We start from the raw sequence: 26,515 nt of genomic DNA, 5'->3' as shown, positions 1-26,515 counted from the left end.
GATTACATTTAATACTCACACAGATAATCAGATGAATCCAAACCAGGTCATAACACACAAAAGTCGTCCTTCTTCCTTTACATTTGACAGTGCGCCATAGTGGGGATAATTCATTCCTGGTCCAATAATAACCCAATGAAGTGTCCGATGTCCTCCTGAATGGCTAACTAAGACTGCTCCAAGTGTGCGTTGTTGTGGAAACAGAAGCTTGTGCAGCTGCACAAGCCGCCTGATAGCGAAAAGCGGAGGTGACCCGGGAGGCCTGAGGAATTTCCTTGACAGTACAGTTCACAGTCGCAGCTTACAAGGCCAAGCGTGCGCTCGGTCCCGACATGTAGCTCTGGAGCAGTTATTCATTGCAGGTCCTGAGGGGGAAACAAAAGGAGCACAAAATCAGCAGTTATCAATCATGATAGTATTTGTAGAATAAGCTAGTTGACATATGGAGTCAACTCTCTTGGCTATAAACAGTCTCCTGTTATTTTTGTGTCTATGAGAGAGAAAAGCCTCAAAAAAGATCATTCTTCATCATACCGGGATCATTTTCGACAAGTCAATGCATTGTGAGAGCACTTCCTGACAAAGTTGGAAGCACAGACTGCCCACATGCATTTGAGATGTGTACTAAGATGAAGAATTAAGATTCATGTACTAATTGTTTAGGAATGTTCCTTGTGTATCCAAACTCCACCATGTGACAGTGACACCTTTGTTGTCTGTCAATTATGACATCTAAGGCTCAATGAAAAATGCATGTAGGAGGATGTGTCTGAAGTCTGTTGTATGATACTTGACATTCCCCTAATCACTATTTGGATACGGTCCAGCCTTTTGATGTTTAAAAAAAAAAAAAAAAAGAGACAAGAGGAAACACAAACGAGCAGTCGAATCAAAGCAGGCATGCGGAGTTCGGAGAGGAAGTAAATATCTCAAATGTGGGATATTTTCGAAGCCACATCCACCAGGCACAAGTGCACCATTCACAACAGGGCAGTGAACTCTACTTTACTGAGTCTCTTGAACTGACTTGACAACCTCTGATGATTTAAGACAAGCAAAAAAGTCCTCTGAAACAAATTAACACCTAATGAAAAAAAAAAGTTTGGATTGACTGTTTCAGTTTCATCATCTGGAAAGGAAGCGTAACACGTGGGAGTGTCTTTTTGCCTGCGGCGACACTTCCAGTCAACCGATCAACCCACTACAACAGGAATTTTGGACTGACTGGAATGACAGACTGACGAAGACCTTTAACTCTGACAGGCTTGTCCCCTTAAGCTACTTAAAATTACTTCGATCCAGCTCGTCAGCAAGGACTCACTCAGGATACATGTGATCCATATCATGCATCACGGTGAACAGGTCCGACCAGATCTGGTGGTTATGAAAGGCGTATGTGGCTATGAGAACAGAGATTTCAAATACTGGTACCGCACTAGCTTTTGACATAACTGAACCTGTGTGTGCATAGCTCATATTCTCACTGGAAGTGAGTTCATGCAGCCTGAGCACAGGCAAGCCTGAGCAAAGTGTGCCAAACCAGGAATTAGCGAAGCTCCGGCTTCAGTTTATGGCTTTTCGAGAGTTGTCACATCAGCGGCGAAGTCCTTCGAGGGCACAAAACATGTTTAGGTATAAACAAGTTCAAATATGGGTTAGAGCGCCAGCATTAAAAGAACCTCTAAATGATTGACAGGTATGTTTGCTGTCAGGCTAAAGACCAAGTTGCAAAGGTCAAAGGTTAGTACTTTGAAGATGAGTTTTGACGCATTTCTACCACCTTACAGCTATTGTAAATTCGAGTAAAGAAAAATTACAGAATGTTTTGCGTACAGAAGTGTGGCTAATATCTCACGTAGCTGAATGATGTCACCCAAATATTAAAGTAACCTGTCAGAATGATGATCCTAATTTTTGGCCGTTCAGTCTGTAGCCAACGTCAACTATAAAGACACACTGTAGTCACAATTTCTCTAAGAAGTGAATAAATCACAATAGTTAAGACGTTAACAGAACATAGTAGAGTTATACCTCTAGCTAAAACCACCACAGCAAAGAATTGGTCTCCCTTTTGTTATCAGCTCAACGGTGACCTAAAGCAAACAAAGCAAACGCCTCCTTCCAGGAAAAATCTCCACCTCGAGCCAAGAGTGCAGACAAACACACAGAAAACACACAAAATCAGGTCACATGATGTGATAGGTGAACTGACCAAGAAACCGCTACAATCCGTTCTGCTTAATGTGATGTATTTAAATGCAACTTTTGTGCCTATTGACGACGATGGGATAACTAGTCCTCCACTTAACTAACGGTAGATCAAGGTTACGTTACTTGCGTCCCTACGTGGACAGGGATTGAGATGGTTCAGCTGGACTAAAAGGATGATTTGCTAACAAATGGGCCTGAAACGATTAATCGAGTAACTAGAATAATTCGATTACAAAAAAAAAGTCGAAGCAGAATCTCTGCCTCAAAGCCCACAGTGATTATTTTCCGACTGTTACTGCCAACTCACGCATCACTTCATGTAGCAATACGCTGGCGCGACGGGAGGAAACGGTGTATAAAAGACAGATTGTGCAAAGGTTGGGATCTTTTAAAAAAAAAAAGGAGATCAAGTGCAAAAGCAGAACTAACATATCACAACAGCACATGTACGATGGCTATCGCAAGATATCGATGTTAGCTAATTGAATATATCTTCACCTCGCATGCACATTTTGTCAATTAAATTTTTACCCATTAATCAATGGGAGTAATAATACCCTAAATATATTCGATAGCTGCAGCCCGACTATCAAAGCACACAGTGCAACATCTCTAGTGTTACATCCATCCAAGTCTTATGTTACCACATAGAGAGATACATATAAACGTAGCGACCACGCCACATAACGTCACTGATGCAATAAAGCTAATATATATAACGCAGTTCCACAGAGTGTACGTGAGTTCATTGGGCTGCGAGCTGACATAGTGCTTGGAAGCGGTCCGAAATCATTGTTTTTCTCTACAAGAGAAGGCCTTCACGCTCACATAAAAAGCCTTTTTTCTCGTGTTCATTCATGTGCAACATCTCCCAATTCATCCAAATGATGAGTCACCCACCGCCTGGTATGTTGTGATTAGGCGTGACCTTGTATCCAGCAGGGGAAGTAATACCCTACAAGTGGAATAAAAATTTTTTTTAAATAAAAACTGCACAGATGGGGGTTAGCCTGCACGGCCTCATAAAACAAGACTAAATACTTCAGGTCGGAAAGAGCGGGATTCCACTTGTCTATTGTGTAATGGGAGGGGGGCGGGGGGGGGGGGGGGGGGGGGGGGGGGTCAGGGACCAAAAAAAAAAAGAACAAAAAGGCTTGAAGGGCGACAAAAGAGGGACGCTTCAACTTGTATCGCATAAACTGAACAGTAAACATAAAAATAAAAAGGTCAATAGATCATCAAATATGCATTTTAAGCAGTAAGCAGAAAGTGTCCGTTGCAAGATTTTAGGGAAAACAGTGGGTCGGCTTCATTTCAAACAAAGATCGGATTAGTTTTGATGAATCCACCACCTTTGTCTGTGCCACTGGAGGAGGCAAGAGGGGTCCGTCAAGAAAAAAAACAAAAACAAAAAAAAGAGAGGCATCATATGACCACAATAGGATCACATTCCGTACCACTGGTTTCTGTTACTATTCAAATGTTAGCATTACCTGTTACGATTGCATATAGCCCTCAATCACTGCTCAATGCTTTTTTTTTTTTTTTCAAAATAGTGAAGTTAAAGTAAAAATTGATCGGCATATTAATTTAAGGCTTAATAACAACAACAACAAATCAACAACAAACTGAAAGAAATAAGATATGATCCGCTGATACATTGAGTCAAATTAGATAGTATTTTCTCAAATCGTGGTCCGGTTTAAAATGGCCAATGAGAGCGTAGGCTTGAATCCTTGAACACTAGCGAGGGCATTACAGCTCATTCTAACTAGCGGTGGTAGGCTGCATTAAGTTAGCGAACATTGATATCTTGTGTTGGCTATCATAGACGTTATGTTGCGGTACGTTAATGAGTTCACTTTATCATCTTTTTTAGGTGTGAAATGATCACAAAACACGGACATTGCCTTTTCCCGACGCCAACCTATTTCTACACGGAATGGTGCTTGAGTCCGCAGTAACATTCATGGAAAAATAATCACTGCGAAGCTTCGAGGGAGAGATTTTGCTTTGACTTATTTTTTGTAATCGAATTATTCCAGCTATTTGATTAATCGTTTCAGCCCAGTTTATTCAAAGTAGGGACAGTCATTTGCCGAGAGTTCCTTTGATCGGCTGTAGATAAAACTACCAATCGATTAATCAATTCACTGTTAGTCTCTGAAAGTTCTGAACTACTGTTTTAATGCTAGTGCAGTATTCTGCAACAATAACGCTGCCAGAAGGAGTTACCATAGTGGAGATTCGCGTGGATGGAGCTCAAGTTCCCATAGCTGACGTCACGTTCTTCTTTAGACCGCAAATTAGTTGAGACTTGTTTCAATGGACAATGCACCTGCGGCACGGCATCTATTAGAGCGGAGGCCATTACCAGAGGAAATACGGTTATTGGCATTTATTGCTGAATTTGCATGAGAGAAATGTCATTCGCATTTAGATGCCGCCCCTTCTGGTCTCTGGAGCTTTTTACTTCATCACGGTTGTTGTTGTTTTTTTTTTTTTTTTCAGTCAGTAAATTCCTTCAGACCCATAGGACTCGGCAGGATACTTATTCATTTCAATTACCGGACTTTGCTTATCAAGGAACTGGTCACGAGGCAAGCTTGTAAAGACACGAGTCTTTGCAATCAGCAAAAAAAAGTTTTAAGAATTAACAATGATACAACAACAGAGGAAGAGGAGGGCGGCGGGGGGGGGGGGGAAGAGATGAAACAACAACCTGTAATGTGCTGCAGGTTGTCTTCCACTGTCAACGGCGAGCGCTGCAAACACAGGCGACTTTTCATGGGAACAGCGCATATGGCTTGGATTAGCGGGCAGGGCAGAAAGAGACGCCAGTGGAAAGAGAGCGAGGCGCTGTGCGTGTGTACAGTGACAAAGGGAAAAGGCTGACTGCGGTTTCACTGCGATTGAAGGCTAGTGTGTGAACATGTTTGCAAGAGCTGAGTAAAAGAAGAAGACCAAGGGATGGGAGGGTGTCACAACTTATGTGGATTTCATCATCTACGGTCCATAAGATCATCAAAAGGTTCAGAGAATCTGGAGAAATCACTGCATGTAAGCGGCAAGGACCGTAGATGATGAACTCCCTAAATTCCTTGCAATTGTACGTTGAGGAACATTGTCCTTAAACTGTTCGACTATTTTCTCACGCACTTGTTCACAAGGAGGCGAACCTCGCCCCATCTTTGCTTGTGACTGACTGAGCAATTCAGGGGAGCTCCTTTTCTACCCAATCATGGCGCCCACCTGTTCCCAATGAGCCTGTTCACCGGTGCGATGTTCCAAACGGGTGTTTGATGAGCATTCCTCAACTTTTTTGCCACCTGCCCCAGCTTTTTGGGAGCGTGTTGCAGTCATACAATTCTAAGCGAATGATTATTTGCTAAAAACAATCAAGTTTATCAGTTTGAACATTAAATATCATGTCTTTGTAGTGTATTCAATTAAATATAGGTTGAACGTGATTTGCAAATCATTGTATTATGTTATTATTTATGTTTAACGCAACGTCCCAATTTCATTGGAATTGGTGTTGTAAAAGCTTTCATCACATCAAGAGACAACATTTCTGCTTACTCTACCAGCTAAAGTCGCACAAATCGTCAGTGTTTGCACGAGGGATGCGGTTATTGAATATTTTTAGAATCGACTATTCCACCAAATACGCCATCGATTTAACTGACTAAAAATGCATTTTGCATTCTTAAAAAAAATAATTAGTCATTTTGTCCATTTGGGCTTGCCGTCCTCAAATTCTACTATAGAATCAGTGACCGAATGTATATAACTTTAAAAGGCGGGGTCTGGTCAGGTGAGTGACATGGGCGTCAGCGAATGAGAGGCATCACATATGAATGTGCAGATTGTCCAGATATTTTGCTTCATCAAGGGGTAAAGAAATTAGAAATGGACTCCAGCATCATCGCTAGTCATCAAAGTTATGGTACAGTGGGAATTTTTGTTTTGTTTTTACATTTTGTTACCCTAATAGCATCATTGCCCAAGTTATTTTTATCTGACTGTCACAATATCAATAAAACATACCAAGGTGCTCGCTGAAAATTAGCAGTGGGCTAGTACCGATACCAGGTATAGGTATTGGGCCGATACCGACCTTATTTCACGGCATAGGGTACTTGTGAAGTCTGCCGATACGAGCCACTGATACTTAAGGCAAAAAAAATCTGACATCGAGTGGGTCCTCCTTGCCAGTTGTTGCCGCTACACTGCGCCGATTTGACATGTCAGCGAATAATCATGTGTGTCAGAACGAAAGAATTCACAATTATCTGTCATTGTGTTAAATGAAATTTTATGTATCAAAAAAAGTACCAGTCGTATCGGTACTCGGTATTGGTATCGGTGCGTGTTCAAGAATGAACACGCATAGTGTTATCGGTCTGAAAAAAAAACCAATAAAAAGTGGTATACACCATCCAAAAATAGACTGTCTGTGTAGATTGAGTCTCGGTCATCCAGGTCATAGTAATCTGCAAAAGTTAAATCCAGGCAACTTGATTCTTCTTTTATATTGAATTTGTTATGTTGTTTCTTTTTTTCCCAAAAGATTTTGAAAAATGACTTAGGCAACTATGCTATTAGGCTAAAAAAAATATAGCGGTTGACTTCTTTTTGTACATATGAAAAGGAAAAATGTATTAAAAATGGGGATACACAAAGCCTAAGACCAAGTGTTTTTTGTTTTATGTTTAAACTTCGTAAACATCTTTTTACACTTGTCTGGCTGTTAAAAATGTTACATTGCAACTTAAAACACTCCCTGCATCTTTAATAATGAAGGCTACAGCTCGTGACCTTACACTGTGACACTACAGAACAAGTGGTAGAAAAATGGATGGTGACAGTTTGACCCTGTAACAGATTATTTCTATTATTTTGTTCATTTCTACCTCAAATCCTCACCAAAAAAAATATAATAATAACAATAAGTGAAGTGAATCTCTTATTGTTTTCTCCCTGAGATGAATTCTCTGCCCGAGCACATTTCTGACAATTATTCCAATCGTCACATTCATCCCATATTAAACTGAATTTCAAAGCCATTCACAAACTGCAATAAATGTTGAGCTTGTTATAAAGTCCAACCAAGCTCTCATCCCAGTCTGTTTCCTGACTCTGTTGACAGGCTAATGTTTTTGATGTCAATGAACACAAAACATTGGACGTAGCCGCCCACACACGTCAAGACTAAAAGTGACAATAAAATAAAATAAAAATAATAATATATATATATATATTTTTTTTTTAAGTGCTATTAACACAAACAAACGAAGCTGCCTTGAAGTGTCCAAAACGTGCTCGGTGATAGCTGAAAGATGTCGCAGCTCAAACTTACCAGCTGGTGAAGATCTACCCGGCTCGAATCCACACGAGTTGTTCAAAGTGTCCACCGAGTGAATGAAAAATGAAAGAGGAGCTTCTCGTCCTCGTCTCGATGGCGGCCGACAGTTGAGTGAACAACTTGACTTCAACCATGCTAAGCACTTGCTTGCCACGATGCCTTCAGGTACACCAAGGGAATCTGTGCTCCGCCATTGCACCCGCGTCTTCGTGAATATCTGACAGGGTCCACGTTTCGATGAGTTGAACCGGTATCCTATTCTATACATTTATAGACAAAACAGTGACATATTTTGCTTGTTGTAATCCTTCCATTATTTGTATCATTGTATCGTTTGAATGCGAGTTTATTCCCTGTCAGATTTTTTGGGGGGTCAGTAAAGGCTCCTTCATTCATAATCATGTCGTGCATACAGTACAGTAGTGTTGAAATGTGATATATTTAAGGTCTCCAGTTTGTTTTACTGCGAGTCTTTCAATAAATTTTATTTTGCATCATAATCTGTTGGTTCTGCGAAAGTGAACTGGCACTCCATTCTATACATTTATGAAACACTACATGATAATTATTACATTATTTGTATTAATTTGAATGCGAGTGTTTTGCTTATCATATATATATATATATATATATATATATATATATATATATATATATATATATATATATATATATATATATATGTTATTTTATTTGTTTTTTTTTTAACAGTCATTAAAATACCTTACATTAAAAATGACATTTTTCTTCCGGTCTTCAGTCAGAGTTCGAAACATCCGACTGTATTCGAATGCAGCACTCTGTGGACAGGAAGACAATAAGTGAGTCTGGTCTGAATGGGCGTGCGCGTGCGCGTCCGCGTGCGCGTGTGTCACCCCTTTGGAATGTCTGGCAAATGCAATTTACCAACTCACCGTAGCCAGATGTCCATTTAATGCAGTCCTATACATTCGGTGGCGTTTACACTACTGACCTTGCCACTTTTTTTTTTTTTTTGCTTATTGTTTGTATCCAATATACAGCATGCATGTCTAAAGTGTATTTTATTTTTTTATTAATTCTCCTGAATGGACTGCTTCATATGAGAGTCCCTTCAACCTCACAGCTAATAACGGCGCACATTTCAACTTTGGAAAAACGAAGGATTATTTTCCCTCCCCTTCTCACGAGTGGGAAGCATGATGCCATCCTGCAGGAATGTGTAATCCCCCCCTTAAAAAAAAAAAAGAACAAAAAAGTCCTCAAACATTCCTCCCCACCCAGGAGTGTGTGCATAAATTCTTTGGGATTCCCCCGCTTTTTTAACAAAAGGAAGAAAAAAAGGCAGGTGTTTTTATTGTTCCCTGAGCATTATCTAGCTTTATTATACTCCAAAATTGAGCTCACACGGTGACTTATAGGACTTAAGTGACAGTACAAATAAATAAGTAAATAAATAAGATCCGATACAAAAGCTGACACTGAAAATTAGGACTTTTTTGAAGTGAAGTTTTTCATTGATGCACTGTAGTTCCACTACTGCACATTAAACAGAAAAATGTTTTACTAGAATTGACATTGCCTCGAATGTGGCAGAAGGGTCCGGCAGTGGTTGGCAAGTCTGTCTCACAGTCGAGAACTCTCAGGTTCGAAGCTTGGACTGCACCCTTGACTCATATATAGAAAATTCATGGCTGGATTTCATGAAATTGGCCTGTGAGTGTTATGTGAAACAAAGTCTGATGATGTTAGTGAGTTAAAATACTAAAAGGGAGTGATGCTGCGAGGTTTTCAAGTCGCGAGGCAAGTGAGGATGCTGCTGAGGTTTGTGAGGACAGATTTGTCTATTTCACCCTCTAGTGTCAGAAATAATACATTACACTCAGGTAGCACCACTTCACATTAGTTTGAGAAAAATCCTAACAGTCAAACAGTGTCTGAAAGAAAAACCACACACACACACACACACACACATTTAAAAAAAACATTAGGTGCAAGACCCTATTTGTAAGAAAAGCAGCTAACAACTAAATTAAATCCCTTTGAGCACAGGTGTCAAACTCAAGGCCCGCATGCCACATCCGGCCAGCCAAATTTTATGTAGCCCGTGAAAGCAAATCATGTACGTCAAATTCCATGATTATTGCTGAAATCTGTGCCAAAATTTGAAATTTTCGCATGTAATGAATAATAACGTTGAGTGTTCCATTCAAGCCGTTTATTTTATAAGTCTCAGTACAAAAAGGGTATGAAAGTACTGTGCAACAGGCTTGTGCAAATGTGTGCCGTTTACAGCTACAAGGCGGAATAAACAAAGAAGCATGTGTGCACATGTACACACAATGACAACAATCCATCCCTCTCTCACCTGACTCAGTGGTTTATTTTTATTTTATTCTTTTTACCTTGTGATCTTTTGGAGGCTCTAGTATTGGGGAACTGTTTTGTCTTTCGTCATGTTTCGTAACAGGAGAGTGTAAAAGCAAACCACAGCAACACACATTAGGTATGAATGAATGAGGTCATCTGGATTTTATTACTGAATCAGGTTGGAGTTAACAGAATCCATGTGCAGAACTCTACAGAATGTCATAAATTATAATACATTGTAAAGCACTATTGACCTCAATTGATATCAGGCTGCTACAGTAAGGCCTGAAACAAAATAATTCATCATTTACTTCTTCATGGAAAAAGAGCTCCTTGTGCAGTCAAGTCAGCAGAACTACTCAAAAGTAATCAAATAAAAATCAAGCAAGCAGTAGAAAAAAAATAAGTTTTCTATTGGGAAATATTTTTTTCAATTGTGCATATTATTGGAGCGCCAAAAAGCAAAAATATATATTTGGTTGAAAAGTAATGCCTTACTCTCAGCACGCTCATTTTGTGCGAATAAAGCTATAATTGATACTTAATTGTGTATAAATAAATATTGTGAACCCATGTTTCACAAGGTGAATATATTCCCATCGGAATAGCACACTCAGTTTTGACTTCTTGAAGAAGAGAACACGCAACAACAGAGTATACAGTACAGCGCTGCCATTTAAGTGACGTGTTGACGCCCACCTTGAATAAGCGAGAGTTGAGACCCGCAGGACGTCTGAAGATGCAAACTTTTACATCTAACATGTTTTTTTTTATTTTTTATTTTTTATAAATAGCAAAGTACAGTGGTGCCTTGAGGAACGAGTGACCCGAGTTCGGCCGACTTCTTTGCTTTGAGTTGCGAGCCAAAATATTTGAGAGACTTTACAACAAGCAGAAGTTTGGCAGATAGTTCAAAGTGTTTATTGCCAACCCAAGTTGGAGTTTATCGTCAAACGAAACATGAAACAGAATTACACGTTGAGTATTTAAAACACATAACTTTGCCTGACTAAAGCCTGCTAGCTTAATGCTACAACATAATGCAAAATACCATAGACGGGCTAATAGCATTTATGTCGTGGTGTTATAACTCTCAGCAACGGATATTTGAACACAAACGGTGGAGCCACACGTGTAGAGAGCTAACAATACTCACAGGGATATTTTCTTCATCCTCTGCAAAAAACAAGTTATTACTGCAACTTACTGAAGAGCTGTGACAAGTCTCCATGTACAGTATGTCTGTATTATACTGCCCTGAGGTGGCCAAGGCACACACTCCAGAAGGAGCAGCACAGTGTCCATCGAATCGAAGCAGAAAAATGTGTCAGTGTTTAACTCTTGACATTATATTTCAATCAAATCATTCTGTTTTTATCAAATATAATATCATAGAGTGCTATTTTTCTTCTTTAAAAAAAATCAAAACTAAACTCGTATCTCAAGGCACCACTGTATCGATTACAGCATTTAAGTCAATAACATTTCTCCCAAGGAGGTTTTACAAAGCTTCAGTTTGGCAAATACACCCGAGGGTAAAAGTATTGGGACACACGTCTTACATAATCAATCAGCGTTTGGGTGGCACCCCTTCGATAGCGAACTTTAGAAAGGTTCATAAAGGCGTGCATGGATGAATTTGGTAAGGGCGAAAAAAACAGATAACACTTTTCTCAGGTCCAATATTGATGATTTTTGGAAGGGGGAAAAAACAAAAAAAAAACAAAAGGGACAAAAATCCCCCCAGGTTGCTTGGCCATGTGTCCCAATACTCTCACCCCACCCCCTCCCCAACCCCCGAGAGCTGCCTCAAGGTGAGTTCAGTCAAGGCACATTTAAATTATTTACATTTAAGCATCGTTTTGTGATGAAATAAATTCTTCCAGTAATTAACTAAAGTGATCCCTGAGAGAATCCTACTTCACTTAAACCAAGTAATGTAACAAACAAAACAAACAAAAAGCTTCATACTTGGGGGGGGGGGACTTCATGATGTTTAAGGTTGGGATGGGCATAATAATCATCCGTCATTGTTAATTTTGATTGTGTATTGTTTTCAATGGCATCTTGAAGTGATTGAAACAGAATGGAGTGCGTGACTTTTTGTTGTTTAAAATAACGACTACACAGTCCATGCCGACCTGAAATGCCCACCCCTCGTTTCAGCGCTAAAATTGCTGGTGCATCAACATGCTGGGTTTATTATCCATGAGTGATCTCTCAGCATCATGAGTCTTTTAAGACGTGTTTTATCATCATTCTATGAGGTTGTTTTTTTGGTCACAGTGTCAATTGTCATAATGCTGGCTTTGCTTACTTCATTTAGGCTCAACTAAAAAAAAATAGGGGGCAGAGGACGACAAGCTAAGATCGTCCTGAATCGAGCCGTTTCATTGCGGTGATGTTCACACTTTCACCACATTTTTGTATTGCACATAAGAACAGAGATAAACTAGGAAGTGTAATGCAGGTTTAGCAGTGGCTGTCTTCCTCACTAGTGCACAAGAGTAAAATCATTCAGCTTCATTAGAAATGTCAAGAAAATGTTTAACTAAAGCTCAACTACCTTTGTGTTACTCTCATTTGCTAAACAAGGTCCAGTGGAACTCCCAAAGTCAAACACAATCTGGTCAGCGCGCTGTTTGGATTCCACAGTCGTCTTTTCAAAATTAGGGATCATAAAGCCTGACCTTTTTTTTTTTTTTTTTTTTTTAAATAGGGATGCACCTATCGGCACTCGTAAAAATTCTCAGACGCTGTACGCACCGATACCACATCACCAGCCCGATATATACTTTCTGCGTAGGAGCCATGTCAACTGTGTTCATCACAATCACAAGACGTAATGCCATTATCAAGTATCGGTACTGGCAAACACTCAAATGTAAGCACTTGTACTCGCTCCGGATAAAACGGTAACGGCGCATCCGTGTGTAAAAATCACACTTGATGGTTTGAATTTTGTGTTACTCCAGAGTGTTACGGTTGGACTCGACTTTGGAGGCTCCACTATAAACCTCCTTGCAGCTTTGCATGTTCATAACAAATAAAGTACAGAAAAAAAATCAAAAACAGTAGGGCGTGAAAACAGTATCAATAAATAGCGATGATACCCAACTATCTGCTTTCAGCTCTTGCGTGAGTTGCTGTACCACTTTCTCAAGGCAACGCCGCTGGTGCTCAACACGATGCACAGCGCCCCCCCGAGGCTCCACCAGCTGGGCGCACGGCCCAAGAAAATGAACTGGAAGAAGAAGGCGAGCACCACGTCCACGGTCCTCGTCAGGGCCACGGGGCCGGCCTTCTCCACCTGCAGGGCTTTGGTCAGGAAGGTCTGGCCCGCGATGCCCAGGACAGCGATCAGCATCAGCATCCAACGGTCTTGGCCACAGGCGGGGATTTTCCATTCCCCGAGGATGCTGACCGTGATGACGCACTCGATGAAACCGATGACGGCGTAATACCACACGGAGAGGTAGTAGTGGACGCTCTTTCCGATCTTGCGCAGGACAACCATGGTACACGCGGCCCCGATCGCTCCTATGAAAAAATATGTCAAGATTATTAAATAAAGAAATAGTTTCCCCCTCTCTGGTACTGTAGCTACATAATGTAAACAAAATGTTATCCGTGTAAAACAGACATCAGAATGTTGTCGTTGTCACTGTCTAGTCAAGAACATTTACAGTAATCCCTTGTTTATTGCGGGGGTTAGGTTCCAGACCACCCCTCGCCGTATCTGTAATCTGCGAAGTAGCGACCACGTCTAGCTTGCCTCCTTGTAGAGTTACGCCAGGCGCAGCGCTGGATTTGCACTAGTCGTGAGAATAGAGCCCCTAGATTAAAATCCATCCATCAGCTTCTATGCCACTTATCCTTACAAGTGTCCCAGGTTTGCCGGAGCCTAGGCGGGGGTGCACCCTGGACTCGTCACCAGCCAATCAGAGCTAGATTACAACAACATTTTGGTAACACAGATCCTGTCACGTTCCTAATATATTTAAGGAATCAGGTGACTCGAGTGTTAAAAATGTTGACGGTTATTGGTTAAATCACCTGCAAAGGCAGCGATGGTCCCTTTGATGTGGTTTGCGTAGTTGCCCTCGATGCCCTGGATATGTTCTCCGAAGAGAAATGGCGGCCGGGCGATGAGGATGACCCCGGTTAAGGTGAAGACAGTAAAGATGCAGTCCCAGATTGTACACCTCTCCTTCAGGAACACCCAGGCCAGTAGCGAGGTAAACACTGGATTACTGTTAAGAAAAATGTATGTTCATATAGTCACCCAACTCTAGTGCGTCGAGATGGGAGCGGTTCACCTCGCACCTGAACATGATGACGGTGGCATCGGCCAGCGGCATCTGCTGTACGGCGTAGAAAAGCAGGATCATGGCGTTGGAGCCAAGGAAGCCCCGCAGCATCAGATACAGACGTTTATCCCGAGGACCCAGGAACCCTGTCCTGCAGGAGCACAGATATGAAGGCGACGGATGAATGGAAAACAAAATGGATGGCGGGAGGGGGGTGGGTTTGGAAGAATGGATGGTTGACCAGGCTGTGACAGTGGAGGTTGCAAATTACATTTTGGGTAAAGGGAGATGACAAGGATGGATGCATGGGCTGAAAAGTAGTCCAGATGTAATTTTGTTGAGGGTGGATTCATGGAAAAAAAAAAAAAAAAAAAGCATAGATGGAAGGTGAGTCTTCATCTATATTAAACCACAAATAACACCAAAATGTTCCAGTTTTGATTATTAAAAGGTAACTTTGGGGAACATATTATTACTATACGTCGAAAGTATTTCCATTCAGTGCATTTCTGAAAAACATTTTGATCGCATTATTTTCTGAGGTAATCAAACATCTTTTCTTAGCTGCACATCATTTCATTTGCTTTGGGTGACGATAAACCTAAATAAAAGTGTAAATATTTTACAAATGTGTTACTTTTCCAACATGGAGTCGAATGATAGAATTTATTCACCATTTATTAAATTAATTATTAAAACACAAATCACTAAAAATAATTCTGTATTTTCAGGTGAAGCTAAAAAAATTCAAAATATTTTACAAATAGTCACTTTTCCATCTTGAGTGGAATGATATAATTCATTCACAATATTTTATTTAACCATTTATGGTTAACTGGTAAATGTCAAAAATATAACTGAAAAAAACCAATTAAATATTATGTCAAGTATTTTTATTTTACTAGGTATTATAAAAATAATTCGTGTGCAATGAGTATATTGCATTTTGTTAAATTATACTAATTGTCTAAAACAAAACAAAGCAAACATTAAATTCTGTGAGATAATGTAACTATGTCATTGCCCTCTTCATATTCATCCATTCATATTGGAAAAGTGAGCAATTCCAAGCAAATGTACCATTTTTTTATATTTGACCGCCACAAATATAAATGTTTGGGGAAAAAATGTCATAATTAAAGACACTGTCGATAGAAGTATTGCATCTATATATAATGGCATGTTAATAAAATTCCATTCATTCATTTATATACAGTAAATGTCATTCTATAGTCCTCTCATAGATAAATAGCACATTTCAATTTCACACCGGTGATTCAAAGTACGCATGTGAATCTCCATTTGACAGTTTCCCAATCATGCTTACTTGTGGTAAATGAGTAAGGGCACAATGAAGAGCATCTGGAAGAAGCAGCGGATGCCGCTGATCTCGATAGCGTGCACTCCCTGGATGGTCTTCACCAAGAGGGAGATGATGGAAAAGAAGACTGTGGACAGGAAGGCGTAGAACAAACCAATACCTGGACATCTTTTTGGTTTCCCTGTGGGAGAAAAAACCAAACAGTCAAAGTAAATGTGACGAAACAAAACAGCTCAAGAGTATGCTAGTACATTTCAAAAAGATAACCTTGCCGGCGGGGCACAGCACACGCTGATTGTCGAGATTGTATTTCCACTGGGCTTTGTGATTGTACACAACGTGGCATCTCGTCGCTATCCCATACTGTATATCAAATTGCTTATTCTAACCTTTGTTCCAGAAGTCCCGATTGTTCATGTAGGCGTAGGTGTAAGTCATAAGAATTACAGAGTACAATGCTTTTAGTATCCAATTGCCTTGTACCGCTCCAAAAAGAACTTTAATACTATCGTACTCATTGCAAACGTTATTGTCATTTTCTCACCTTTCACCTTTTCCCAGCTTTGTTAGGAACTAATATCGCACACCTGCAAATCTATCCATCCATGAATTTTCAACGCTACTTGTCCTCGAGAGTGGGAGGTGAGCCTATCCCAGCTGAGTTTGCGTGGGAGGCGTGGGGGGTGCGCCAAGACAAAACAAGCATTTATCAATCCTAACACGCATGTTTTGGGGATGTGGGAGGAAGCGGGAGTACCCGGCGAAAAAAAATAAAATAAAAAGTAACACGCAAGCACGGGAAGAACATGCAAACTCGACACAGGAAGGCCGCAGCCCAGATTCGAGCTCTGAACCTCAGAAATGTGACGCACATATGCTATCCACTCAAACACGGTACTACCTGGTCAATGAGATAAGATACAAAAAAAAAAAAAACATTTTCTGACATTTCCCAAAATATATAGATGACAAACACCCCCTCCAAAACATCAAAATTGAGTCAAATCATTTTTGTAATCCATATAATAATCTGTATTATATATGTTTCTATGCTTCTGCCAAATGTGATGTGAACTGATCTATTCGCACATATTTTTTTGGAGCTGCTGTTGGCCAGGTTTCTTGTGACATCGCCTGACCTGTCCTGATGCATGACTCATATTTTCTTGTTGCTTCCCATGCTAATTTTGTGAATTTAAGCAACTACAAATGCCTTTTAACTGCTATATATATATATATATATATATATATATATATGTCACTATGTATTTTAACAACTCTTATAGTTCTAGGGCATTCTTTGCTCTCAATTTGTTTGCTTTCTATGCATGTTTTGAATGACAAATTTTCAATTTTAACTTTGGAATTAATTAATGGAGGTTTGGAACTAGGGTGGAACAAAAATCTCACAGCTACGATTTTGAGCCCCATTGTCTTAGTACTAATAATTTGGCCAAAAATTTATGCGTTTTCACATTTTAGAGGTTTATAACTTTCTTAATATAAAATCACAGGAAAATTATACATTACTGAAATCAAAAGATCTGACATATAAATCAATTATTTGACATATTTCATATATACTTACATTAAGTACCCAAACTAGCTAAAATTATGACATCAACATGTTATTACATTTATGACTAACACAATATGATCATTGTATGCTAAATAAAGTCGTGAACTCACAACTTTATCACTAGCTGTGAGGTGTGTTAATATATTATATAAAACACTTTGTGTGTGAGAATATCTGATGCTAAACGACTGCAATTCATGTCATGTAGAGTGGTGATTAGCTGACAGCCCTCACGTGACATTAGCGCCGTTATCGTTGATGCGTGACGTCACGTAGCAGGAAATCCATTTAAATAAAAATTAAAAATATATATTTTTTTTAACGCTTCTTAAAATATACAAAATAGAAATGTCGTGAGAGGGGCACACGCTGAAATCAAGTGCACCTCGGCTCGCGATCTCGCCGGTGGATGCTGCCCTCCTGGTGACGCACGACGCCGCCGGCGGGCACAGCGTTTCCCTCTCGCCGCCCTCCGGCAACTTCGAAGCGGCCGTCTCCTCCTCAGCATCCCCGTCGTGCTCACACCATGCCCGCAAGTGGGTCCTCGCCTCTGGCGGCTCGGTGTCGCCGCACCAGCGGCCGTCGTCGCTGCCGCCACATTCGCCATGACTGGCAACTTTGTGGAAGACTACCGTGAGGTGGTCGGCCCCGGCTAAAGCGCTCTCCGGTGGGCTGTGGTCGCGGTCAGCCATGGTAAGATGTGCGGACCGGGCGGCAGCATGCCTCGACACGGTGACTGCCCGGCTCTTGGTTCCCCAGAAGTGACTGGAAAGGCTAAGTTAATAACTAACCTTGGTTGGCCCGGCCGCCAACTCGCATGCAGTGATTATTTTTGGCCACAGGGGGCAGCAGAAATGAAGACTCCACCCACTTTTCTGGACAACCAAAACACGACACAACGTTGACGCCCACTGTTTGCTAAGATGTCCAAAAGTCACGTTTCCACTGTATAACATGACGTGCATTACGTCATTTAGGCCCATAAACGTAAGCTTTGGTCACAATTTTGACCTTTAATTCAGAGGTGGCAAAAGTACTCACATACTGTTCATTTTCAAGGCGACAATTTAGACCAGGGCCAAGAATACTTAAATAATAATTTTGAATGTCACATTATGTACTACACGTCTTTTAAAACTGTATTAATAGCCAGTCTGACAGAATGGGATGATTACACCACTTTTTTTTCTGGATAACAATATATATCAAAGGAGGTGGTGTCCTATTGTACCTAAGACATGAAAATAAATAATGATTTCAACAACAAACAATTCTCTTAAATAAGGCCATGGATGGGGAATATCTTGCTTGACTGCTTTACTTGTTTTTTGTTGTTGTTGTTGTTTTGTTTGTTTTTGGGGCCTGTAAAGTCCCCAACATCTCCAATCAATCAGTCAAGATTTTACCTCTCTCTAGCTACATCTTTTTTACATCGTGTCGTCGACTTCTGTGGCCGTTGAATAAACTAACGAGTAGACAGCAAATATATCCGTTTTCAAATGTATTGAGTAATACTAAAGTCATTTAGGGTTTAGCAAACAGCTGCTCGCAGTTTTATGGGAGGGGACGTGAAAAATTATTTTACAAAACTTACAGTAAGAAATGGAAAATAGTTATTTTGACACAGTAAACAGAGGGTTGGCATAAAAGCACATGGTTGGTTCATAAAAAATAAATTGTCACATTACCGTGGAATATTTCTGATACATACATTTTCAACATCCAGCTGCCTCATCAAATTCACTACAAAACAATTGTTTATTCTTTAATGACATTTAACATTGTACTTAACATTGAGTGACACAAAAATGAACACACCATTTAAAAATTAAAACACTTGAGTGTGGTCATTTCTACCTACAAAAGCTGTATCATATAAATTTCTTTACATAGCATCATAAAAAAAGGAGCAAAAATCATATATGGCAAATTGTCAATAAAGTTGTTAATTGTTTTCAGAATTCCATTGTGATTCCCAATAAGAGGACTGTGTGAAAGCACAGGGACTGTACATACAAACAATGCTTTTGTCAATGAGGGCGAAAAAGGGGCAAGAGTGCAGTGAAAGGGAAGAGAGGTGGGGCCACACAGTGGGACGCTTCTAGCGAGTCATTCATCCGAAAAGCAACACTGTGAGTGTTTGCATCATGCATAGAGTCTTGTGTAACCGATGAGCACAGAGTAGATGGAGAAGAGCTGAGTGGATTCTTCAATCCGTGCTCTGTAAGTGATGAGTGATGACAACAGCTGCGCAGAACACAATGAATGTGATTCTCACTATGGAGAGTGTTTTTGGTTGCGCTCAATTACAGCCGAGTCACAGTCATACACTCACAAAATCAAGCTACTCGGGACTTCACGATAGGGAATGAGCTATTTCAGTGGAACATCATCGATTCTGAGACGCTTGTCGACCTCCAGTTTGTTCACCCGACCACTTTCTATACCGCTCGTCCTGTTCAGGGTCAAGGGTGAGCTGGAGCCTGTCTCAGCTGAACTCAGGCAAGAGTCATTCACATCCATGGGCAATTTAGAGTCTTCAATGACATTAGTATACATGTTTTTGAGATGTGGGAGGAAGCCCGAGTACCCAGATAAATTCTGAACACCAAGCAAAAAGGCCCAAGAATTGAAACCAGAACCTCTTGACTGTAAAACCCTCAGACAAAAATAAGTGAACCACTATTGACGATGTAAAAAAGCCAAAGAACTGAGGCCTGGTGAGGTACGCGGCGGGCTCTCCTGAGGTCATGCATATTGAGGGTTTGAACTCTGAAGTTTTGTCACAATTCCTCTGAGGCTCGACCCCAGCTCCAGTCCACTCAGGTCATATTCTTTTCTTTAGGTCTGCTATCCTTAAGGAGATCAGCTGCCCCCCTTAACTTCCTTTCCGTTCTCCATCTTCTCATCTGCACCATATTCCCCTATCAACTCCCTTGCGTGTGCACTGCCCGCATTCTCAAAGATTTGAAACAAATATCAGATAAACAATGACAGTGAAGACAGGTAGTCCAAACTGTATGGTGGATTTAATCGCTCAGATCTATCATGAGATGCTCGTATATCTGAGACTTCCCCTTAAAGCTGGATGCAATCAGGAAGTCTCGCCCGTCGACTGATACCAGGGAAAACCCTCGTGGCGCTTGAATGCTGAGCTCCTGGGACGGGACAAACTGGCCTCTCTTGGTGTCCCACTGGTAGACCTGCGTCAGCGAATAATCACTGCCCAGGATGGCATACTGCCAGTTGCCAATGGAGACGGGCTGGAAAACCATAGATCCACGGGAGGGAAACGTCTGGACCTCCTTGAACATGGCTCCGTCCCAACGCATCACCTTGGAGTCCCCGATAAATCTCGTCAAGCATATAAACAGCTCACCTTTGGAAAAGGACAACCTTTAAAAGATCGTTTAGCTCAATACTTACAGCGGTGAATCTGTTTTAGTCTTGTGTCTGTGAATACTAACACATCATTATCAGAAATAGGGGTACAGTAGGTATCAGTTTCTGTCCTTAACTCATTCATTGCCGTGGACGTTTATATTCATCAACTGGAACCAGAGGCGGTCCTGGACCGAATGGTGCGCTGTGCGACGGCCTTCCATTGTGCCCCCTTGATCGATTGTGAACGGGGGATGCTAGTGCCGCCGGCTGCCCATGTCACCCATATCAGAAACCACCCCTGACTGGAACCCAACCGTTTATTGCCACTGATGGATATATTCGTCAAGTATGTTTTTCAATGGGTAGGCATGGAACAGGGACTCAGCTAGTTTGCCTGTGAAATTCAGATGTATAAGCCACTGTAATGACTAACAGATGTCTGAAGATGGCGGCATTGCATCGCTTTGGTTTTGAGACCAGCACAGATTTTGAGTGGAAGATCAAGATTAGGCGGCGAATTTCAGCTTATCGCATCGATTGAGGGACAGAAATGCCAAAAAGTTGGAAGTTGGACAAGTTTAGGCAACACACATTCGAAAAGAATATATATATCCTATATAAAGTAAAGAAGAGTCTACACTTTCTTTTGGTGGGTTTGGTGCTTATATTGTCACAGAACACACTATTGTGTGATTCTTGAAAGATCGGTCAAAATGTTCTAAAACCGGTGGCCACATGGAGAACTCTGCTTTGAAAGTGGCTGAAAGTGAATGCGTTAAGGTACAATCTACATTCTACACTAACGTACCCCACTGAGCAAATTATTGGACACGAGTCAACAAACTTGTATGTCCCAAATTGGAAAACTCAAATGGAAGTATTATCAACACTCGAGCTCTTACTTTTGACCCGGAAGTGTTGGACTGATAAGACATCCTCCATCTCTGGTAGGTCGGTCCTGCGATCAAACAGCTTCTGGCCCCTGTTCCACTGATAAACCACCGGCCTCTGGGAGCTGCTGGACAAGATCAGGTGGGGTTTGTTGGAGATCTCCAAGTATTCCACATCTGTATCGCGGTACCACGGATGGAGTGACTGGTGGGAGTAGAATCCATTGCCGTTCCATTTATACACAGTTGTGTAGCCGGCCTACAAAGAAGAGCCCAATGTCAGATGTTGAAAACAGATGAAATCATTTCCACCTCAGGAATGATGTAAAGGGAGAGGATGAAGTAGGACAAGACAGGCGACCTTTGAGCTATCTGCAATGATGAAGAACGACTCCCCATCGATCACAAAGGTCTCAATGTCGTTGGGTTTGCGGATTTTCAGGATGTCGATGTCCTGGATCTTGATGAATTTGTTGGCGGAAATGTCTCGTTTGTAAATGTGGGAGCCACCAAACAGCTGCGCCACAATGACAAAAAGGTGGTTGTTGATCACCATTGGCTTGCAGACCACGGTGGAAGTGCCTGGAAATGGCGCAGAACCGTTGCCGCCTCACTGTTAACCATTGGTTTGGAGTTTGTGGCAGTCACACTACTCACTACTCACTTTCAATGGTGTCAAAGCTTCTGAAGGTCATCTCAACATGATCCCATTCCAGAAAGCTGCACGTCCCAGCAAACGGTTGCGCAAACACAACATACTGATCTTTACCGAAGGTGAAGGCCTCTACGGAAATGGACTCAAACTTCAGCGACTGATAGGAGGCAAATTCTACAAAGAACAACATCACAACCACTCATTGTTTTACCTTTAAAAAAAATCATTTTTCAGTGTCCATGTACAGTACGTAAATGTAATGTGTCTTTCAATACCGGACGTGACGCAGTCGAAGGAGTGCGGCAGCAGATTATTGATCTTCTTGCCCTGGTGGATGGGTGGACCACTGCAGTAGATCTGGTCCAGTGTGGCGTTAGTGTGATGCATCCATTCTACCAGCCACTTGAGCTTGCAATCGCATATTAGGTCGTTGCCTCTCAGATCCCTTCATAAAATCACCAGAGATGAACAAATATGGATTACGAATTGGATCCGTTCCGTGACTTTGTTCGTGGACTGAAATGTATGCAAAACAAGGTCATGATTGAAATGAATGTAAATTTAATTAATCTGTTTCAGCCACAGATGACATCATTTTATCAATGTCTCTTTAAAACAATACTGTACAATATAGAAATAAGTGAAAACACACTTTATTGTGAAGAAATAACACTGTGTTCACTAGCAAATCACTTTACAACATCTTAGCCTTTTGGCAGTTTTGTATTTTTACACACACACTTATATATTCTTTTTAAATATATATACATATATATATCATTGTAAAATACTGGAAGCATTGTTCACTATCATCACTATGCCTTGAAACTCACCTGGCACTTTATACAGTTGAGTAAATAAACTCCCCAGTCCCAATCCATTATTGTTAGTATGATATGATATACCATGACTGTTTTGGGCCTGCATGTGCCACCCTTAGTGACAAAACAGTGAATACTCACACTTTAGTCAAAGCATCCATCTCCTTGAACACATCCTTAGGCAGTGTCTCAAGGTTGTTGTAAGCTAGACTCCTTCAAGAGAAAGACGAAACACGTACAATTGTGACTGAAGGGACATTTGGTCTGAACCCCCAAAAGTGGAAAGAGAGGAGAATTAAAACTAAACGTCAGCTTAATTCATGAGCGCTGCATTATTTATTTGGGACTCGGTGTTCCGAGTGGAGAATTTTTGCTTGGCTGCACTCTCTAAACACATGATGACGGAGCAGAGGGGACGAGATTCAGACAGCTTGTCCAATTTAATTATGCATTCATCATATGTGATCAGATGACGTTTGCTAATTTTGCAGCAGTTTATCTTCTCCTTTACCAAAATACCATTTGACATAATTACCCCAAAAGTTGTGCTATAGTTCATCAGTGTTTTTAGGGAGTTGGTTCTTCTTTACCCATTACTAATGCTGGTTGCCTGGCAACCTTTGAGCAGTCTTCCAGGAAGTCGCTACTTTGGCACACGCCACCTCGTGTAACATCGCATCCTGTTTACGCTTCTTGTACAGCTAAACCGCCAATACATATTGAACACAGCGATGGTAGGCTGATTTTTATTGCTGTGCACTCCATAAAAATGTCAAACCGCACTTGGCTGACGGTATTACAACGTTGCAAAGGAAATGTCACCAAAATAGTTACTTTGAAATAGTACAACCTAGATTGAGTCTACTTCTCTGAAGGGATACTGTTTCCCCTGGTGCACGGTTTCACACACTCCTAACTGCTCATATCAAGTCAGTAAACTGCAGATATCTGACGAGCCAAAGATTGTAAATCGTCTCGGAATGACTTGTGAGAAAAGAAAAAGATTATAGGTCACGTGGTTGAAGGTCACAGCACGGCTATATTTAGTCTCGACCCGCAGCTTGCATGCATGCTACGCTATCTGTGCACGCGCGAGCAACTGCAATTGAGGAAACTGACAAGCAGTATTGTGAAATTTTATAGTGGCTGCGATTGTATTGTATTGAATTGCAATTTCTGATTTGGATTGATAGTTTGCGTTTTATTTGACGACAATAGAATAATATACAGTACAATTTTTTAAAACTCTATTATTAATATACACAATTGTTTCGAAAGATTGCTTTTCATTTGAATATAATACGACAAAATAAAGCCATTATTTATTATTATGTGATAAATATATATATATATATTTATTTATTTTTTGTTTTGCTTTTTTTTTGGAACTTGATCCAACAGACACCTTCACTTTTACACAAGTCACAAAAATGATTGAGTCTTTTATTGCTTTTGTCAGTTCAAACAATGATTTAAATGACTATATTGTTGCGCAAAGAGTTAATCCTAATCGATTGGCAATGATACTCACAGGTGAATCAATGATTTGAGGCCCCGGAATGCAAAGGGGGAGATTGATGCAATCTTGTTATTTTCAATAAATCTGTAAAAGATCATTTTTCTTGTTAGTATTTGGTTATTTGATGACAAAAAACAGCTTACTGTCACTCCCTCCCCCCTTCGAAAAATAAAAATAAATAAATTAATTAATACCTACAGATATTCAAGATGTGGCAGACCGACGAATGCATCATCATCAATGAGGTCAAAGGAATTGGCCGTGAACAATCTGCGGAGACAAAAATCAACAGAAAAGGGATTACAGACAATGACTCATTTGGTTGTGCGAGAAAAATACAGTGACGTTATCATTCGGCTTGCGTATTCGCCAACGAAACCAATAAAACTGGCATCGCACGCTCACGTTTCTCGTCAACGCATTATTGAATTGAACATTTTTATATTTCTATTAAATAATATTCTAGCATAGCTGGATAGATGTACATACTGGAGGTGTTTATTGGTACAAATGCATAAAGTGGATGGATACTTCCTGATAGTATCAGCTATTCATTAGGGGTATGGTGTTTATCATTTAAATAAGTGCATTTTGTAATATTATACAATAGATAGATAGATAGATAGATAGATAGAATCAGGTGTCTATTCAGGGTATGGCATTATTAAAAACAAGTGTTTTATAATATCACATTATTGATGGAAAGGTAAATAAGACAGATCTACTCACAGTAGTTGCAGGGCAGGTGTATGCACAAAGCTTCCTCCTGTGATTTCATTAAATCCAGACTTGACAAAAGACCTGAACACCACGGAGAATATTCAGAAATAAACAAGAAGAAGCGTGGAGCAGATGATGCATACAAACAAAGAAAGAAAACAAAAGCAGTCACTTACAGGGAGAGCACATCTGAGGGGAAGCTGTGAGGAACGGATCGGACGTTCTCGCACAGGGCATTATCTTTGGTGCAGGTGCATCCAGTGGGGCATCGGGGCTGCTTCACCCTCCGTCCGGCTGCTAGGAGCGAACATGCAGCAACCACCCAAACCACAAGCGTCCAGTCTCTCACTCCTCTGGCCGAGAATGCCATAATTCGATTTTGTCCCGCTTGAGATTTGCAAAACGAGACCCCCCTAATCTCGTTTGTAATTACTTATTTAAGATGATTCCGCTGTTTTGTGTGTGTGTGTGCAAAGGTTTAGATCCGAGGCACCGCTCTAGTGTGCAGGACTCCAAATGGGCACAGAAAAAAAAAAAAGACTGATGTCACCCTGCTAAATAGCATCCCCCCTCTCTCTCTTTCTCCCCTGCCCCCCTCCTCAAAATGTTGTCTGCTTCTTATTAGTCTGCTGCATACAAAGAAGTTGGAGCCCATGAGAGGGGAGCAAGGATGAGGGGGGAGAGAAAGGGGGCCTCCGAACAAAGTGCCAGCTTTTTTCCCCCTCTCTTATCAGCCGCTCCAGCTTTTATTGTCATTATTTACGCGCGCTTCTAAGCTGTACACGGCCATTTAGGAGCCTACTATTTATTCGTGTGCCTCTGAGCAAATGCACCTGCCTCTTTGAAATGATGCCGTCCTTTTTTTCTTGCACGCTTTGCTATGCTAATAAGATACATTAAATATTAATTTGGTGCATGGGACATTTAAATATACAACCCCCAATATTAATGGCATTGTTGACAAGCTGTAGAGTGTGAGGGCAAAAAGGAGCACAGTATGACATCAGACAAAAAAAAAAAAAAAAAGAGAGAGACAGAGAAGATATTGCATTATTGATAGAATCTCTCAGTCGTGAACAAGACCCCAAGAACTCCTCCACTTGGGGCAGGATGTCATCCCCGACCTGGAGAGGGCACGCCACCCTTTTCCGACTGAGGACCACGGTCTCAGATTTGGCGGTGCTGATTCTCATCTCAGCCGCTGCCCCAGTGAGAGTTGGAGATCACGGCTCGATGAAGCCAACAGAACCACACCATCTGAAAAAAACAGAGATGCAATACTGAGGTCACCAAACCGGACCCCTTCTACGCCTCGGCTGCGCCTAGAAATTCTGTCCGTAAAAGTTAACTCCCGTATCAGGGGGTTCGGTACCCCATCCTCCCGAAGC

General features: G+C 40.9%; 3 protein-coding genes across 9 annotated transcripts in view; all 3 read right to left on the bottom strand.

Annotated features, from left to right (window-relative positions):
• Positions 1-7,729, bottom strand: part of plce1 (phospholipase C, epsilon 1) — a 62,047-nt gene extending 54,318 nt beyond the window's left edge. For 5 of the 6 annotated variants that reach the window (XR_009785685.1, XM_061756306.1, XM_061756308.1 and 2 more), the window contains exons 1-2: positions 7,574-7,729; positions 20-365 (exon numbers count right to left, since the gene is read on the bottom strand). The gene's annotated coding sequence lies outside the window, so the exon portion shown is untranslated. Of the gene's footprint in view, positions 1-19; positions 366-4,933; positions 5,015-7,573 lie in introns of those variants that run through there. The other variant, XM_061756307.1, reaches the window with a different exon arrangement.
• Positions 7,730-9,754: 2,025 nt separating this feature from the next.
• slc35g1 (solute carrier family 35 member G1) lies at positions 9,755-18,004 on the bottom strand. The gene is made up of 5 exons (XM_061756201.1): positions 17,524-18,004; positions 15,566-15,740; positions 14,255-14,389; positions 13,985-14,181; positions 9,755-13,468 (listed from the first exon to the last, which is right to left on the bottom strand). Exons 1-5 carry the CDS (start codon positions 17,828-17,830, stop codon positions 13,056-13,058), a joined length of 1,227 nt encoding a protein of 408 aa, XP_061612185.1. The 5' UTR covers positions 17,831-18,004; the 3' UTR covers positions 9,755-13,055.
• Positions 18,005-18,890: 886 nt separating this feature from the next.
• Positions 18,891-25,977, bottom strand: lgi1b (leucine-rich, glioma inactivated 1b). 2 transcript variants are annotated; one of them, XM_061756199.1, is made up of 10 exons: positions 25,304-25,910; positions 25,137-25,208; positions 24,606-24,677; positions 24,420-24,491; positions 23,030-23,101; positions 22,343-22,512; positions 22,077-22,241; positions 21,774-21,994; positions 21,425-21,671; positions 18,891-20,517 (listed from the first exon to the last, which is right to left on the bottom strand). In XM_061756199.1, exons 1-10 carry the CDS (start codon positions 25,495-25,497, stop codon positions 20,168-20,170), a joined length of 1,635 nt encoding a protein of 544 aa, XP_061612183.1. In that variant the 5' UTR covers positions 25,498-25,910; the 3' UTR covers positions 18,891-20,167. The 2 variants fall into 2 exon arrangements, with proteins under 2 accessions (XP_061612183.1, XP_061612184.1); XM_061756200.1 differs by having other exon boundaries at positions 20,365-20,534; positions 25,304-25,977.
• Positions 25,978-26,515: the final 538 nt, after the last annotated feature.

The sequence above is a fragment of the Phyllopteryx taeniolatus genome, chromosome 19, assembly GCF_024500385.1.
Source record: "Phyllopteryx taeniolatus isolate TA_2022b chromosome 19, UOR_Ptae_1.2, whole genome shotgun sequence".
NCBI lineage: Eukaryota > Metazoa > Chordata > Actinopteri > Syngnathiformes > Syngnathidae > Phyllopteryx > Phyllopteryx taeniolatus.
Note: the sequence above shows the minus strand (reverse complement) of the source record. Positions and strands in the feature narration are given on the sequence as shown.

Bases quoted from the DNA above. Each gene is read 5' to 3' on its own strand.
- slc35g1 (XM_061756201.1), bottom strand. From the start codon at position 17,830: ATGGCTGACCGCGACCACAGCCCACCGGAGAGCGCTTTAGCCGGGGCC. The intron at 14,182-14,254 runs GTGCGAGGTGAA...TTTTCTTAACAG, and splicing joins GCCACCGTCATCATGTTCAG to TAATCCAGTGTTTACCTCGC. The intron at 13,469-13,984 runs GTGATTTAACCA...ATTTTTTCATAG, and splicing joins GACCATCGCTGCCTTTGCAG to GAGCGATCGGGGCCGCGTGT.
- lgi1b (XM_061756199.1), bottom strand. From the start codon at position 25,497: ATGGCATTCTCGGCCAGAGGAGTGAGAGACTGGACGCTTGTGGTTTGG. The intron at 25,209-25,303 runs GTAAGTGACTGC...CGTGGTGTTCAG, and splicing joins CCCTCAGATGTGCTCTCCCT to GTCTTTTGTCAAGTCTGGAT. The intron at 20,518-21,424 runs GTAAGAGCTCGA...CCTTTTCCAAAG, and splicing joins CCAACACTTCCGGGTCAAAA to GTGAGCTGTTTATATGCTTG.